This window comes from Apodemus sylvaticus, chromosome 8 (assembly GCF_947179515.1).
Source record: "Apodemus sylvaticus chromosome 8, mApoSyl1.1, whole genome shotgun sequence".
NCBI lineage: Eukaryota > Metazoa > Chordata > Mammalia > Rodentia > Muridae > Apodemus > Apodemus sylvaticus.
The window spans coordinates 105855955-105871809 of NC_067479.1; the positions used below are offsets into that span (position 1 = coordinate 105855955).

At 39.5% G+C, this 15855-nt stretch overlaps 1 protein-coding gene across 1 annotated transcript; it reads left to right on the plus strand.

The window, feature by feature from the left end:
• The first annotated feature begins 7640 nt into the window (after nucleotides 1-7640).
• On the plus strand, nucleotides 7641-14400 carry LOC127690652 (uncharacterized). Its single transcript, XM_052190212.1, has 4 exons — nucleotides 7641-7770; nucleotides 8490-8652; nucleotides 12912-13043; nucleotides 14211-14400. Exons 1-4 carry the CDS (start codon nucleotides 7641-7643, stop codon nucleotides 14398-14400), a joined length of 615 nt encoding a protein of 204 aa, XP_052046172.1.
• Nucleotides 14401-15855: the final 1455 nt, after the last annotated feature.

A 15855-nucleotide genomic window follows, 5' to 3' on the forward strand; every position in this document is an offset into this window, starting at 1 on the left:
TGGAGCATGTGTCTTTATTGCATGCCGGGGAATCCTTTGGGTATATGCCCAGGAGAGGTATATCAGGGTCCTCTGGAAGTGTCATGTCCAGTTTTCTGAGGAACCGCCAGACTGATTTCCAAAGTGCTTGTACCATCTTACAGCCCCACCAGCAGTGGAGGAGTGTTCCTCTTTCTCCACATCCTCGCCAACACCTGCTGTCTCCTGAGTTTTTGACCTTAGCCATTCTGACTGGTGTGAGGTGAAATCTCAGGGTTGTTTTGATGTGCATTTCCCTAATGACTAATGATATTGAACACTTCTTAAGGTGCCTCTCGGCCATCTGAATTTCTTCAGGTGAAAATTCTTTGTTTAGATCTGTACCCCATTTTTAATAGGGTTATTTGGTTCCCTGGGGTCTAACTTCTTGAGTTCTTTGTATATATTGGATATTAGCCCTCTATCAGATGTAGGATTGGTGAATATCCTTTCCCAATTTGATGGCTGCCATTTTGTCCTTTTAACAGTGTCCTTTGCCTTACAGAAACTTTGTAATTTTATGAGGTCCCATTTGTCAATTCTTGATCTTAGAGCATAAGCTATTGGTGATCTGTTCAGGAACTTTTCAATTGTGACCATGTCTTCAAGGGTCTTCCCCAGTTTCTTTTCTATTAGTTTCAGTGTGTCTGGTTTTACATGGAGGTCCTTGATCCACTTGGAGTGAAGTTTAGCACATGGAGATAAGAATGGATCAATTCACATTCATCTGCATGCTGACCTCCAATTGAACCAGCACCATTTGTTGAAAAGGCTATCTTTTTTCCACTGGATGTTTTCGGCTCCTTTGTCGAAGAACAAGTGACCCTAGGTGTTTGGATTCATTTGTGGATCTTCAATTCTATTCCATTGGTCCACTTGTCTGTCACTGTGCCAATACCATGCAGTTTTTAACACTATTGCTCTGTAGTATTGCTTGAAGTCAGGGATACTGATTCCCCCAGAATTTCTTTTGCTGTTGAGAATAGTTTTAGCTATCCTGGGTTTTTTGTTATTTCAGATGAATTTGAGTATTGCTTTTTCTAACTCTGTGAAGAACTGAGTTGGGATTTTGATGGGGATTGCATTGAATCTGTAGATTGCTTTTGGCAAGATGGCCATTTTAACTATATTAATCCTGCCGATCCACGAGCATGGCAGATTTTTCCATTTTCTGAGGTCTTCTTCGATTTCCTTTTTCAGAGACCTGAATTTCTTGTCGTATAGATCTTTCACTTGTTTGGTTAGAGTCACACCAAGATACTTTATATTGTTTGTGGCTATTGTGAAGGGTGTCATTTCCCTAACTTCTTTCTCAGCCTGCTTATCCTTTGAGTATAGGAAGGCAACTGATTTGCTTGAGTTGATTTTATAACCAGCCACTTTGCTGAAGTTGTTTATCAGCTGTAGGAGTTCTCTGGTGGAGGTTTTCGGGTCACTTAAGTAGACTATCATGTCATCTGCAAATAGTGATAATTTGACTTCTTCCTTTCCACCTTGTATCCCCTTGACCTCCTTATGTTGTCAAATTGCTATAGCTAGAACTTCAAGTACTATATTGAAAAGATATGGAGAAAGAGAGGACAGCCTTGTCTAGTTCCTGATTTTAGTGAGATTGCTTCAAGTTTATCTCCGTTTAGTTTGATGTTGGCTACCGATTTGCTGTATATTGCTTTAATGATGTTTAGGTATGGGTCTTGAATTCCTGTTCTTTCCAAGACTTTTAGCATGAAAGGATGCTGAATTTTGTCAAATGCTTTTTCTGCATCTAATGAGATGATCATATGGTTTTTTTTCTTTGAGTTTGTTTATGTAGTGGATAGCATTGATGGATTTCCTTATATTGAACCATCCCTGCATCCCGGGGATGAAGCCTACTTGATCATGGTGGATGATCATTTTGATGTGTTTTTGGATTCGGTTCACAAGAATTTTATTAAGTATTTTTGCATCAATATTCATAAGAGAAATTGGCCTGAAGTTCTCTTTCTTCGTTGCATCTTTGTGTGGTTTTGGTATCAGCGTAATTGTGGCTTCATAGAACAAGTTGGGTAGAGTTCCTTCTGTTTCTATTTTGTGGAATAATTTGAAGAGTATTGGTGTTTGGTCTTCTATGAAGGTCTGATAGAATTCTGCACTGAAGCCATCTGGTCCCATGCTTTTTTTTGGTTGGGAGGCTTTCTATGACCCTTTTTATTTCTTCAGGTGTTATGGGACTGTTTAGATAATCTATTTGATCCTGGTTTAGTTTTGGTGTCATATATCTGTCTAGGAAACTGTCCATTTTCTCCAGATTCTTCAGTTGTGTTGAGTATAGGCTTTTGTAGTAGGATTTAATGATTTTTTTTGGATCTCCTCAGTTTCTGTTGTTATATCTCCCTTTTCATTTCTAAGTTTGTTAATCTAGATACTGTCTTTGTGCCCTTTGTTTAGTCTGGCTAACAGTTTATCTATCTTGTTGATTTTCTCAAAGAACCAGCTCCTGGTTTTGTTGATTCTTTGTATGGTTCTCTTTGTTTCTACTTGATTGATTTCAGCCTTGAGTTTGATGATTTCTTGCCTTCTACTCCTCCTGGGTGAAATAGCTTCTTTTTGTTCCAGGGCTTTCAGGTGTGTCATTAAGCTGTTAGTGTATGCTCTCTCCATTTTTTTTTTTTTTTTTTTTTTTTTTTTTTGGAGGCACTCGTGGCTATGAGTTTTCCTCTTAGCACTGCTTTTATTGTGTCCTATAGATTTGGTTATGTTGTGTCTTCATTTTCATTAAGTTCTAAATAGTCTTTAATTTCTTTCTTTCTTTATTCCTTGACCAAGGTATCATTGAGTAGAATGTTCAGTTTCCACGTGTATGTGGGTTTTCTGTTGTTTTTGTTGCTATTGAAGACCACTTTTACTCCATAGTGATCTGATAGGAGGCATGAGATTAGTTCGATCTTATATTTGTTGAGGTCTGTCTTGTGACCAATTATATGGTCGATTTTGGAGAAGGTACCATGAGGTGCTGAGAAAAAGGTATATTCTTTTGCTTTAGAATAGAATGTTCTATATATATCTGTTAAATCTAATTGGTCCAAAGCTTCAATTAGTTTCATTGTGTCCCTGTTCAGTTTCTGTTTTCCTGATCGGTCCATTGAGGAAAGTGTACTGTTGAAGTCACCCACAATTACTGTGTTAGGTGCAATGTGTGCTTTGAGCTTTAATAAAGTTTCTTTTAGGAATGAGGGTGCCCTTGCATTTGGAGCATAGATGTTCAGGATTGAGAGTTCTTCTTGTTGTATTTTTCCTTTGACCAGCAAAAAGTGTCCCTCAGAGTCTCTTTTGATGACTTTGGGTTGAAAGTCAATTTTATCTGATATTAGAATAGCTACTCCAGCTTGTTTCCTGAGACCATTTCCTTGTAAAAATGTCTTCCAGCCTTTTACTCTAAGGTAGTGTTTGTCTTTGACCCTGAGGTGTGTTTCCTGTATGCAGCAAAATGTAGGGTCCTGTTTAGGTATCCAGTTAGTTAGTCTATGTCTTTTTATTGGGGCATTGAATCCATTGATGTTAAGAGATATTAAGGAATAGTGATTATTACTTCCTGTCATTTTTCATGTTATTTTTTAAATTTGATTGGTTAACTTCTTTTGGGTTTGATGAGAGAAGGTTACTATCTTGCTTTTTCCAGGGTGAAATTTCCCTCCTTGTATTGGTGTTTTCCTCCTATTATCCTTTGTAGGGCTGGGTTTGTGGATAGATATTGGGTAAACTTGGTTTTGTCATGGAATATCTTAGTTTCTCCATCTACGGTGATTGAGAGTTTTGCTGGATATAGTAGTTTTGGCTGGCATTTGTGTTCTCTTAGTGTCTGCATGAATTCTCACCTGAAGAACTTCGAATGGTGGAGAAGCATCTTTTTTTTAAATTTATTGATATATTTATTTACATTTCAAATGATTTCCCCTTTTCTGGACCCCCACTCCCCAAAAGTCCCATCAGTCCCCTTCCCTCCCCCTGTTTTCCCACGCAACCCTTCCCACTTCCCTGTTCTGATTTTGTTCTATACTGCTTCACTGAGTCTTTCCAGAACAAGGGGCCACTCCTCTGTTCTTCTTGTACATCATTTGATGTATGGATTATGTTTTGGGTATTCCAGTTTTCTAGGTTAATATCCACTTATTAGTGAGTGCATACCATGATTCATCTTTTGAGTTTGGGTTACCTCACTTAGTATGATGTTCTCCAGCTCCATCCATTTGCCTAAGAATTTCATGAATTCATTGTTTCTAATGGCTGAATAGTACTCCATTGTGCAGATATACCACATTTTTTGCATCCACTCTTCTGTTGAGGGATACCTGGGTTCTTTCCAACTTCTGGCAATTATAAATAGGGCTGCTATGAACATAGTAGAACATGTATCCTTATTACATGCTGGGGGAATCATTATTTGCATATGACATGATAGTCTACCTAAGTGACCCAAAAAACTCCACTAGAGAACTCCTACAGCTGATAAACAACTTCAGCAAAGTGGCAGGTTATAAAATCAACTCAAGCAAATCAGTGGCCTTCCTATACTCAAAGGATAAGCAGGCTGAGAAAGAAATTAGGGAAATGACCCCCTTCACAATAGCCACAAACAGTATAAAGTATCTTGGGGTGACTCTTACCAAATATGTGAAAGATCTGTATGACAAGAACTTCAAGACTCTGAAGAATGAAATGGAAGAAGACCTCAAAAAATGGGAAAACCTCCCATGCTTATGGATTGGCAGGACCAATATAGTTAAAATGGCCATTTTGCCAAAAGCAATCTACAGATTCAATGCAATACCCATCAAAATCCCAACTCAATTCTTCACAGAGTTAGAAAGAGCAATTCTTAAATTCATTGGGAATAACAAAAAACCCAGGATAGCTAAAACTATTCTCAGCAACAAAAGAAATTCTGGGGGAATCAGTATCCCTGACCTCAAGCAATACTACAGAGCAATAGTGTTAAAAACTGCATGGTATTGGTACAGTGACAGGCAGGAGGATCAATGGAACAGGATTGAAGATGCAGAAATGAACCCACACACCTATGGCCACTTGATCCTCGACAAAGGGGCTGAAAACATCCAATGGAAAAAAGATAGCCTTTTCAACAAATGGTGCTGGTTCAACTAGAGGTCAGCAAGCAGAAGAATGAGAATTGAGCCATCCTTGTACTAAGCTCAAATCCAAATGGATCAAGGACCTCCACATAAAGCCAGACACTCTGAAGCTAATAGAAAAGAAACTGGGGAAGACCCTTGAGGACATCGGTACAGGGAGAAAGTTTCTGAACAGAACACCAATAGCGTATACTCTAATATCAAGAATTGACAAATGGGACCTCATAAAATTACAAAGTTTCTGTAAGGCAAAGGACACCATCAAAAGGACAAATCGGCACCCAACAAATTGGGAAAAGATCTTCACCAATCCTACATCAGATAGAGGGCTAATATCCAATATATATAAAGAACTCAAGAAGTTAGACTCCAGAAAACCAAACAACCCTATTAAAAATGGGGTACAGAGTTAAACAAAGAATTCTCACCTGAAGAACTTCGGATGGCAGAGAAACACCTTAAAAAATGTTCAACTTCATTAGTCATTAGGGAAATGCAAATCAAAACAACCCTGAGATTTCACCTTACACCAGTCAGAATGGCTAAGATTAAAAATTCAGGAGACAGCAGGTGTTGGAGAGGGTGTGGAGAAAGAGGAACACTCCTCCACTGCTGGTGGGGTTGCAAATTGGTACAACCACTCTGGAAATCAGTCTGGCGGTTCCTCAGAAAACTGGGCACCTCACTTCCAGAAGATCCTGCTATACCACTCCTGGGCATATACCCAGAGGATTTCACACCATGTGATAAGGATACATTCTCTACTATGTTCATAGCAGCCCTATTTATAATTGCCAGATGCTGGAAAGAACCCAGGTATCCCTCAACAGAAGAGTGGATGCAAAAAATGTGGTATATCTACACAATGGAGTACTATTCAGCCATTAGAAACAATGAATTCATGAAATTCTTAGGCAAATGGATAGAGCTAGAGATCATCATACTAAGTGAGGTAACCCAGACTCAAAAGGTGAATCATGGTATGCACTCACTAATAAGTGGATATTAACCTAGAAAACTGGAATACCCAAAACATAATCCACACATCAAATGAGGTACAAGAAGAAAGGAGGAGTGGCTCCTGGTTCTGGAAAGACTCAGTGAAGCAGTATTCGGGAAAACCAGAACGGGGAAGTGGGAAGGGGTGGGTGGGAGGACAGGGGGAGAGAAGGGGGCTTGAGGGACTTTCAGGGAGTGGGGGGCTAGAAAAGGGGAAATCATTTGAAATGTAAATAAATTATATCGAATAAAAAAAATTAAAAAAAACAGTAAAAAAAAAAGAAAATATTCTGTGCAAAAAACAAAAACAAAAACAAAAAACAAAAAACATAATCCACACATCAAATGAGGTACAAGAAGAACGGAGGAATGGCCCCTTGTTCTGAAAAACTCAGTGAAGCAGTATAGAGCAAAATCAGAACAGGGAAGTGGGAAGGGTTGGGTGGGAAAACAGGGGGAGGGAAGGGGACTGATGGGACTTTCGGGGAGTGGGGGGTCCAGAAAAGGGGAAATCATTTGAAATGTAAATAAATATATCAATAAATTAAAAAAAATTGAGGTTTAACCTGAACTCAGGCCATTCCACTCCCCGTGCAACCTCCTGAGTCTCATTTTGCCGTGGGTACAGTATTGTGGTTCAGCCTCTACATCCTCATGCCTGGGCTTGGCAATTCAGTATAGAAAGAATTGGAAATGTGTTGGCTGTGAGGCTACAATATAATCATGCAGTCCAGGTTGACCTTGGCTCACTGATGCCTACTTCAATTGTCTGGTCATATTTGACAAATGGAGGATGTGCTAGTTAATATTTTGTAGCAGGGGCAGAAAGTTTACCCTTTTATATTTGCCTTGCATTTGAGCCCTTCTGTTACAAAGTAATGGGAGTTATACTTGCAATAAAAAACAGTGTAAACAAGAGATTTTGTGAAATGCATGGATATGTCTATTCAGACAATAAAGGAATGCACTGTAAGAAAATATTAACCAGGTTTGACAGAATTAAAGGTAAAGGAGAAAGATATTTGCATCTGGCAAAAGGGTAAACCTGGGGAATTTACTGTATGTTATGTGAATTGTCTCAGGTGGAATATTTATTATTGACAAAAATCTCCCACATACATGGTACCTACAGATTTGGGTGCTAACAACATTTTCTTCTGCAGACAGGGTCCTAACTCTCCCCATCAAAAGCACTTGACTTCTAATTAAGCAGAGAGAAATCTTTAGCTTTGGAAGGTGAGGTTGCCAAAGGGTGTTCTCTGGGTTAAATTAGAGGCTCCAGGAAAGGGCAGCCCAGAAAATGGTCAATTTGAAGAGAGCTTATTAACAAGCAGGTCATGGCAGTTCCCAGTGACATCATCAGTAATGCCTTCCTTGGACATTCTCCTGTATCTAGGAGAGAACTAGAATCTTCTGTGATGTCACCTGTGTTGTGGCAACAGCAACTGCCTGTGGGATATCATTCAGTGCCTGTTGGGTTCACAAACAGACATGTTTTCAAGGCTGCGGAGGCTATTTCGAATGGAGAATAGTGATCAAGGAGACACTGGACCAAGTCAGAAGGAATCCAGCAACCTGTCTCATAGAACAGGAAGAATGAATTCTTTTTGGCGAAGGCACAGTGAGTCCTGGGCAGAATTGGGGAACTTTCAGGAATAGGTAAGCTTGGACTTCAGGAGTAGGTCTTACAGGCAGGAATCTTGGACTTTCTCAGTTGCAGAACAAGAATCAAAACTTTCTGATGATTAGTTTGTCAGAGTGCCAGTAGTTGACACACCTGCAGCTTCTACTTTTCTGGAAGCTATTTAATTTCCTTTGGAGTGTCACTGAATGCCAGGGGGAGACACTTTGAGAATAACAATGTATCTCTTCATGGTAGGGAGTTGAAGCACTTCATCCTCTAGATTACTGTAGGATACATCAGTCTCTGATGAAAAGAAGAGAAAAGGAGGCTGTGCTGTTTATGTGTTGAGGTCTCAGACCCTTTGCATTTAAATACAAATCATTAGAGCTTGATAATGCTGAGCTGTTGAACTTCAGAATTTATCTGCATAGCATCAGATATGAGCTGACAATGTTCCTCAGATATTTACATCTCAAGATGCTTATGGTTTTCAAGACAAGGGTGCCTGTAATTGGGAGTATGGCATATGTCTGACAATGGTGGTTGGGAGGAGGGACATAGCTTAGCAGACTAGCTCAAACATAGCTGTTCCACTCTTTCAGAGATTCACCCTGTCTCTAGCTTTGCTCTTCCTCAAATGTCTTTTTGGGACTCAGAATGGTCCCCTGTCCTGGACCATCAACTATGCAAATTCATTTGTGTTTATCTATTTTCAGGGCCTGGTAGGAAAACACCACCCCAAAATTCAAGCATAACTAATCAGATGAAGCAAAAGAATAAATTAGAAGCATTGGATTTTGATATCAGGAAGATGCGGTTTGAGAAGGAAGAACTTTGTCGAATCCTGGATCTTTACAACTATAATAATTTGAACTACAGGTAGTAATTACATCTTGTACCCTGTTAACTGTCTTGTTCCATCTCTGTTAAGCCTATTTCTCATGATTGGAGTGTATCAACTTTCATTATGCATTTTAATAAGCCATTGCAACTGTTGAATTGTAGGATAAGGCATGTGCTATATGTTTATGGTCATCCTCTATTGTATTTGACCTTGAGGAGCTTGGAGTCTGATTGGTTCTATAAACAGCTAGAAGGACATGGTCACAATTGCTGCCTCTTAGTGTATGGATGCAATGGCTTCATGTCATAACTGGTTTACTCTGATTTTGTTCATTATACTCTGAGAATATGGCAGCTCCCTAGATTGATTTGGCATTCTAAAATGTTTGTTTGTGTGAATATAGTTGTGCATGTTTTGTTCGGGAACTGGTGCTGTGGGGCCTTTGATGGGGTCTGAACATTTGACTGATGCACAGTTCGCAGGTGATAAAAGTGTTGAATCCATGGACCCCCAAATTGATCACCTCGCTTCTTGGTGTCACATAAGAATCTCTTTGGGAAAGATGTGTTAGAAAGTCTTTCCCCTCTGTAGTAAAGTTTAAAGTCTGGGATACTGAATCCCCCTGAAGTTCTTTTACTGTTGAGAATAGTTTTAGCTATCCTGGATTTTTTGTTATTGCAGGTGAATTTGAGAATTGCTCTTTCTAGTTCTATGAAGAACTGGGTTGGGATTTTTATGGGGATAGCATTGAATCTGTAGATTGCCTTTGGCAAGATGGCCATTTTAACTGTATTAACCCTGCCAATCCACGAGCATGTAAGATTTTTTCATTTTCTGAGATCTTCTTCGATTTCCTTCTTCAGAGATCTGAAGTTCTTGTCATATAGGTCTTTCACTTGTTTGGTTACAGTCACCCCAAGATACTTTATGCTGTTTGTAGCTATTGTGAAGGGAGTCATGTCCCTAATTTCTTTCTCAGTCTGCTTATCCTTTGAATATATAAAGGCTACTGATTTGTTTGAGTTGATTTTGTAGCCAGCCACTTTGCTGAAGTTGATTATCAGCTGTAGGAGTTCTCTAGTAGAGTTTTTATGGTCATTTAAGTATACTATCATATCATCTGCAAATAGTGATAGTTTGACTTCTTCCTTTCCAATTTGTATCCCTTTGACTTCCTTATGTTGTCTAATTGCTCTAGCTAGGACTTCAAGAACTATACATGAAGAACTTCGGAGGGCGGAGAAACACCTTAAGAAATGTTCAACATCATTAATCATTAGGGAAATGCAAATCAAAACAACCCTGAGATTTCACCTCACACCAGTCAGAATGGCTAAGGTCAAAAACTCAGGAGACAGCAGGTGTTGGCAAGGATGTGGAGAAAGAGGAACACTCCTCCACTGCTGGTAGGATTGCAAGATGGTGCAACCACTTTGGAAATCAGTCTGGCGGTTCCTCAGAAAACTGGGCATGACACTTTCTGAGGACCCTGTTATACCACTCTTGGGCATATACCCAGAGGATTCTTCAGCATGCAATTAGGACACATGCTCCACTATGTTCATAGCAGCCCTCTTTGTAGTAGCCAGAAGCTGGAAAGAACTCAGGTGTTCTTCAACAGAGGAATGGATACAAAAAATGTGGTATATTTACACAATGGAGTACTATTCAGCCATTAGAAACAATGAATTCATGAAATTCTTAGACAAATGGATGCTGGAGAACATCATACTAAGTGAGGTAACCCAGTCTCAAAATATCAATCATGGTATGCACTCACTGATAAGTGGATATTAGCCTAGAAACTTTTAATATCCAAGACATAATCCACACATCAAATGATGTCCAAGAAGAATGGAGGAGTGGCCCCTGGTTCTGGAAAGACTCAGTGAAAGAGTATAGGGGAATTCCAGAACAGGGAAGTGGGAAGGGGTAGATGGAGGAACAGGGGGAGGGAATAGGGCTTATGGGCCTTTTGGGGAGTGGGGACCCGGAAAAGGGGGAATCATTTGAAATGTAAATAAAAATTATATCAATAAAAAAAAGAAAAAAAATAAAGTTGTATAATTTCAGCAAAAAAAAAAGAAAGAAAAAAGAAAAAAAAAGAAAAGAAAAAAGAAAAAAGAAAAAAAAAGAAAGTCTCTCCCCTGTAAATACTAGTTATGACCTCTGGTAATTCATGTAATAATAGGAACCAAGAATTGAGAATCCCTGTCTTTAAAATATGAGAAAATCATCACATATATTTGTTGCACGGAAATCTGTGATACGGTTTAATGGAAACTTGTCAGAGAACTAGTGTGTTCCTACAGGCTTACCCTGAGAGCTCTTCAATGTCAGTTCCCTCCATTGGGTCCCCCGTCTGCTGTTTTGTACCCAGGAAAATAAATTGAACTCAGCACCAATAGGTCCCACTTTGAAGGAGTAAGTATGTGGTATATACTTGATATGGCTACTCCAAAATACACCCTTTTTTCACATGAGATTATTTTTTTATTTTATATTTTCTTTATTTACATTTCAAATGTTATCCTCTTTTCTGTTTTCCTCTTTTCCATAAATCATCTATCCCATCTACCTTCCTCCTGCTTCTCTGAGGTTGTTCCTAGTCCCTCACACCTACACCTAAACTGCAGCACTAATTGAGCCTTCATAAGACCAAGGACCTCTCCTCCCATTGATATGTGACAAGGCCATCCTCTGATACATATGCAGCTGGAGCCATGTGTACATCTTGGTTGGTGACTTAATCCCTGGGAGCTCTGGGTGGTTCAGTTGTTTGATACTGTAGTTCTTCCTATGGGTTGGAAACCACTTCAGCCCCCTCAGTCCTTTCTCTAACTCCTCCATCTCTCAGTAGATTCTCAGTCCAATGGTAGTCTATGAGCATTTGCCTCTGTATTTGTAGATCTGTGGCAGGTCCTCTTATGAGGCAGCTACATCAGACTCCTTTCAGCAAGCATTTCTTGGCATCTTCAATAGAATCTGGGCATGGAACTGTATACAGGATGAATCTCTATGTGGGGCAGTCTTGACATGGCCTTTCCTTCAGTCTCTGCTCTATACTTTATCTCTATATTTGCTCTGGTGATTATTTTGTCCAATTTCTATGAAGGTCTGAATCTGCTAAACTTTGGTCTTCCTTCTTGAGCTTCATGTGTTCTGTGAATTGTACCTTGGTTATATGGATGTTTTGGGCTAATATCTACATATCAGTGAGTGCATACCATGTGAGTTCCTTTGTGTTTGCGTTAACTTACTGAGGATGATATTTTCTAGTTCCATTCATTTACCTAAGAATTTCTTGATTTCATATTTTTTTATTAGCTGAGAGGTACTCCATTGTATATATGTATCACTTTCTGTGTGTCCATTCTTCTTTTGAAGGACATCTGGGTTCTTTCCAGCTTCTGGCTATTATAAATTAGTCTGCTGGCAACATAGTGGAGCATGTGTCCTTGTTGTATGTGGGAGTATCTTTGGGAATATGCCCAGGAGAAGTTTAGTTGTGTCCTCAGGTTTAGTATGTCTAATTTTCTGAGGATCTGGTAGTCTGATTTCCAGAGTGGTTGTAACTGTTTGTAATTCCATCAACAATGGAAGAGTGTGTCTCTCCACAATCCTATCCAGCAACTTTGGTACCTGAGTTTTTGATTTTAGCTATTCTGACTTCTGTGATGTGTAATCGCAAGGGTTGGTTTGATGAACATTTCCCTGATGACTAAGGATGTTGACCACTTATTTATGTGCTTGTTGGCCATTAAATATTTGTCAGCTGAAATTTTTTGTTTATCTCTGTACCCCATTTTTTTAGTGTTATTTGATTCTCTGGAGTCTATCTTCTTGAGTTCTTTGCATATATTGTATATTATTACCTCTCCTTTGGAAGTAGGATGGGTAAATATCTTTTTCCCATATGTTAGTTACTGTTTTGTACTATTGACAGTGACCATTGTCTTACAGAATCTTTGCAATTTTATGTGGTCCCATATGTTGAAACCATATGTTGATTTCAGAGCATAAGCCATTGGTGTTCTGTTCAGGAAATTTTCCCATGTGCCCATGTGTTTCAGGATCTACTCCAGTTTCTATCTGGGGAATTCTGGTCTATCTGGTTTTATGTGGCAGTTTTTGATCTACTTGGGCTTGACTTTTGTAGAAGGACATAACAATGGGTCCATTTACATTTTTTTACATACTGATCACCACTTGTGCTAGCACCATTTGTTTCTACATGATTCTTGAATTCATATCTCAGTGGATTTTTTGCTCCTTTGGTCATGCCCTGACACAGGATGAATGTTGAATTCGACATCATTAAATCACAACACGAGAAGACAAGGATGGATATGGAAAAAATGAAGCAGTCAATAATTGATGCCATAGAGAAGTACAAGGAGGTGATAGAAGATAAGTATTCCTACAGGTGAGTCATTGACACAGCCGCGACCCCAGCACTAGTCAGGGAATGCTTCTGTCCTTGTAGGACTCTGAACAAAAGTAAGGGCTCTGGTTCCTTACTTTTTCTTTTTTTTTTTTATTTTAAAATGAGCCAAGTTTATTTGCATATAACAATGATAACTCACACACAATGATGAGTGAAAAAAGAAATCCTACAGTTACAAAGTGATGTATATCTATAGTATGGTACCAAAACAGTAAGCTTTATAAACCCCTTACAAAACCACACTGTATGTGAAGATATATGCATATGTATAAATATGCATAAAATAAAACTGGCTTTTGTGCCAATTCACAAATTCCTTCTCATTGCTTATAAGAGTGGGAAAAATAGTGGAAGTAAAGGAAAGTGAAGACTTGAATTTACACACACACACACACACACACACACACACACACACACAGTTAAGATTTTACTTCTTTCTGTAAAATGACTTTGAAAAAATTTAGATGGTCAAGTCTATGTTGTGGCAGCATTAACACAGTGGATTATGCCCTGTATTTCTCATCTTTACAAAAGAAAAGTCCTCTTTAAAGTTTGCTGTGAGGTTACTTTTTCATAATAGGAACCCTGCCTTGAGGCAAAGGTCTTGGATTTGTGCCTCTTTGACTCAGTTGTCCTAAGTGTGACGAGTATACAAGACCATCCACTTTTATTCTTCCAAATTCAGGATCCTCTACATAGAAAACATTTCCACCATATTGGAAATATAAGGCAAACCTTAACCTCGAAGGTTCTACCAGGAGATTTAAAGATCTGGATCCCTGACAAAAATGGAAAGATTGTGTACCTGTTGGGACTTATCTCCTCTCTGAGAGGATTTGTCCTCTAGTGCTGATGGTTTCCTAGTACCATGGAAACAGAAGCACCCATGAGGAATATTTCCTGTTCTGTGATGTTCATGAAACCCTCTAAGTATCAGGGATTTCTGAAGTAATTTGAGTCTTGTGGAATGTTAGCCACATTACACAAGTCTCTGAATTTGACCTGCCTCAATTTGGTGTTGTGTACTGTGGACTCTAGACTGGGGCTGTCTGGGGATCAGAGAATTGCAGGAATCAGAGAACTTGGAGGACTGGCAGACAAACAGAAACTGAAACAGAAACTCACCCAGTTTTATTTGTCAATCAGCACCAGGCACTACCTCGTCCTGAATGCATGTTCACAACAGAAGGAGAATGTAAGGATATTGCTGCATGAGAACAATAAGCTGCTGGTGGAGCAGGCTGAACCACAAGCCTACTTTGGGGAAGAAAAGAGGTTCTGTGAGGAGGCCAGCAAGACCATCGATTTCCCATGTGCCAAGGAGCAGCAGGTATGATGAGGCATCAGAGGCAGTTTGCCCTCATGGCTAGCCAAAAACATAGACACACTAATGAAACTGTCTCCCAACTTCCCCAAACACTCCCTTGTGTCTCATCCAAATGTTCATTTATGTGATCATTTCCAAGTTTTTCTGAGGATATAGGCCTCTTTGAGAAGCTGTGTGTTTATAAGCAAATGGTCCTACTCTACTAGAATCTGCAGTTCATTAATGGAGATAGTGGACTACACAGCACACCATTGCATGCCATTAAATTTGAAGGGGGCTGTGCTGGAGTCCTCCTTTAGAATAGCACAGAGCTTTGGAGAAGAAGTAAAGGCCTGTAGCTCCTTTGCTTTGCAGTGATCATGTGAGATTGCAGGCAGGAAGTGGTTTGCAGGGATGAGAGCAGAGTGGAATTGACGAGTGAGTGGATATCACTGTTGTCTTTTGTCAGCTTTTGTTCTTTCCCTTCCCCTTCTCTGCTATCTCAAGATGGTTTCTTCAGGCTTCACAGACCTTTGAGGAAACTGTGAGGCATCAACATGGGGCTTGCTGTGGGCTTTCTTAGATAGCTCTTTCTTGGGAATTTGGTGTTGTGTTGCCCAGGTTTTCTGTGCAGAGCTTGTAACTTACTTGTAGGGCCAGCAAGTATCAGCATAGATAAAATTCCTGAAGAGCAGAAAGGTACAGGTCAGGACCACAGAGTCTGCCTGAGTCTGAGAGCCTTCCTTTGACACATGGTAGGTCCCATACTTGCTCATGCAAAAGGAAATGTGCTGGACACGAGGAACATTTTCATTGATGTTTGTGTTTTTGTTTGTATGTCTGTGTCTGTGTCAGGAATGTGATGTTTGTGTTTGTGTGTCTGTGTCTGTGTCAGGAATGTGATGTTTGTGTTTGTGTTTGTGTGTCTGTGTCTGTGTCAGGAATGTGATGTTTGTGTTTGTGTGTCTGTGTCTGTGTGTGTTTGGAGCAGCTGTGGTTGAGCGTGTTTATACTTAAGTTGAATGTTTGGTGTATGATAGGTGATTTTTCAAGTATTTGTGGTACAGATGCTTGTATATACAGGTATGTATGTGTGCTTGTGTATGTGTGTGTGTGTGTGTGTGTGTGTGTGTGTGTGTGTGCATGTTTGTACAGAAGGACAAACTCTCCAGAAGACCATCAGATATAGATAAATAGTACTTATATGGTTCAGCCTTTCCATGAACGATTTCTCAGTTTGAGATAATCCATGTAAGCATTAGGCCTTCAAACAGTCAGCCTTATCTTATTCAAAATATCCCTGACACAATCATTCATGTGGGGAAACTGTTCCTATCAATCCTACTCACAGAGATTTCCTATTATTATGCGCTCATACCTTTGGATACCAAGTAAGTTAGGTGATGGTAAAGGGAGCTCCTACTGGAAGAAACTGTTTACTTTGGGACAAGAGTGAAACAATGACCAAGATTGAGATGCTAGTCC

Excerpts from the sequence above, each read along its gene's own strand:
- LOC127690652 (XM_052190212.1), top strand. The coding sequence starts at position 7,641 with ATGTTTTCAAGGCTGCGGAGGCTATTTCGAATGGAGAATAGTGATCAA. Across the intron at positions 7,771-8,489 it reads TTCTTTTTGGCGAAGGCACA|GGCCTGGTAGGAAAACACCA; the intron begins GTGAGTCCTGGG and ends ATCTATTTTCAG. Across the intron at positions 8,653-12,911 it reads TATAATAATTTGAACTACAG|GATGAATGTTGAATTCGACA; the intron begins GTAGTAATTACA and ends GCCCTGACACAG.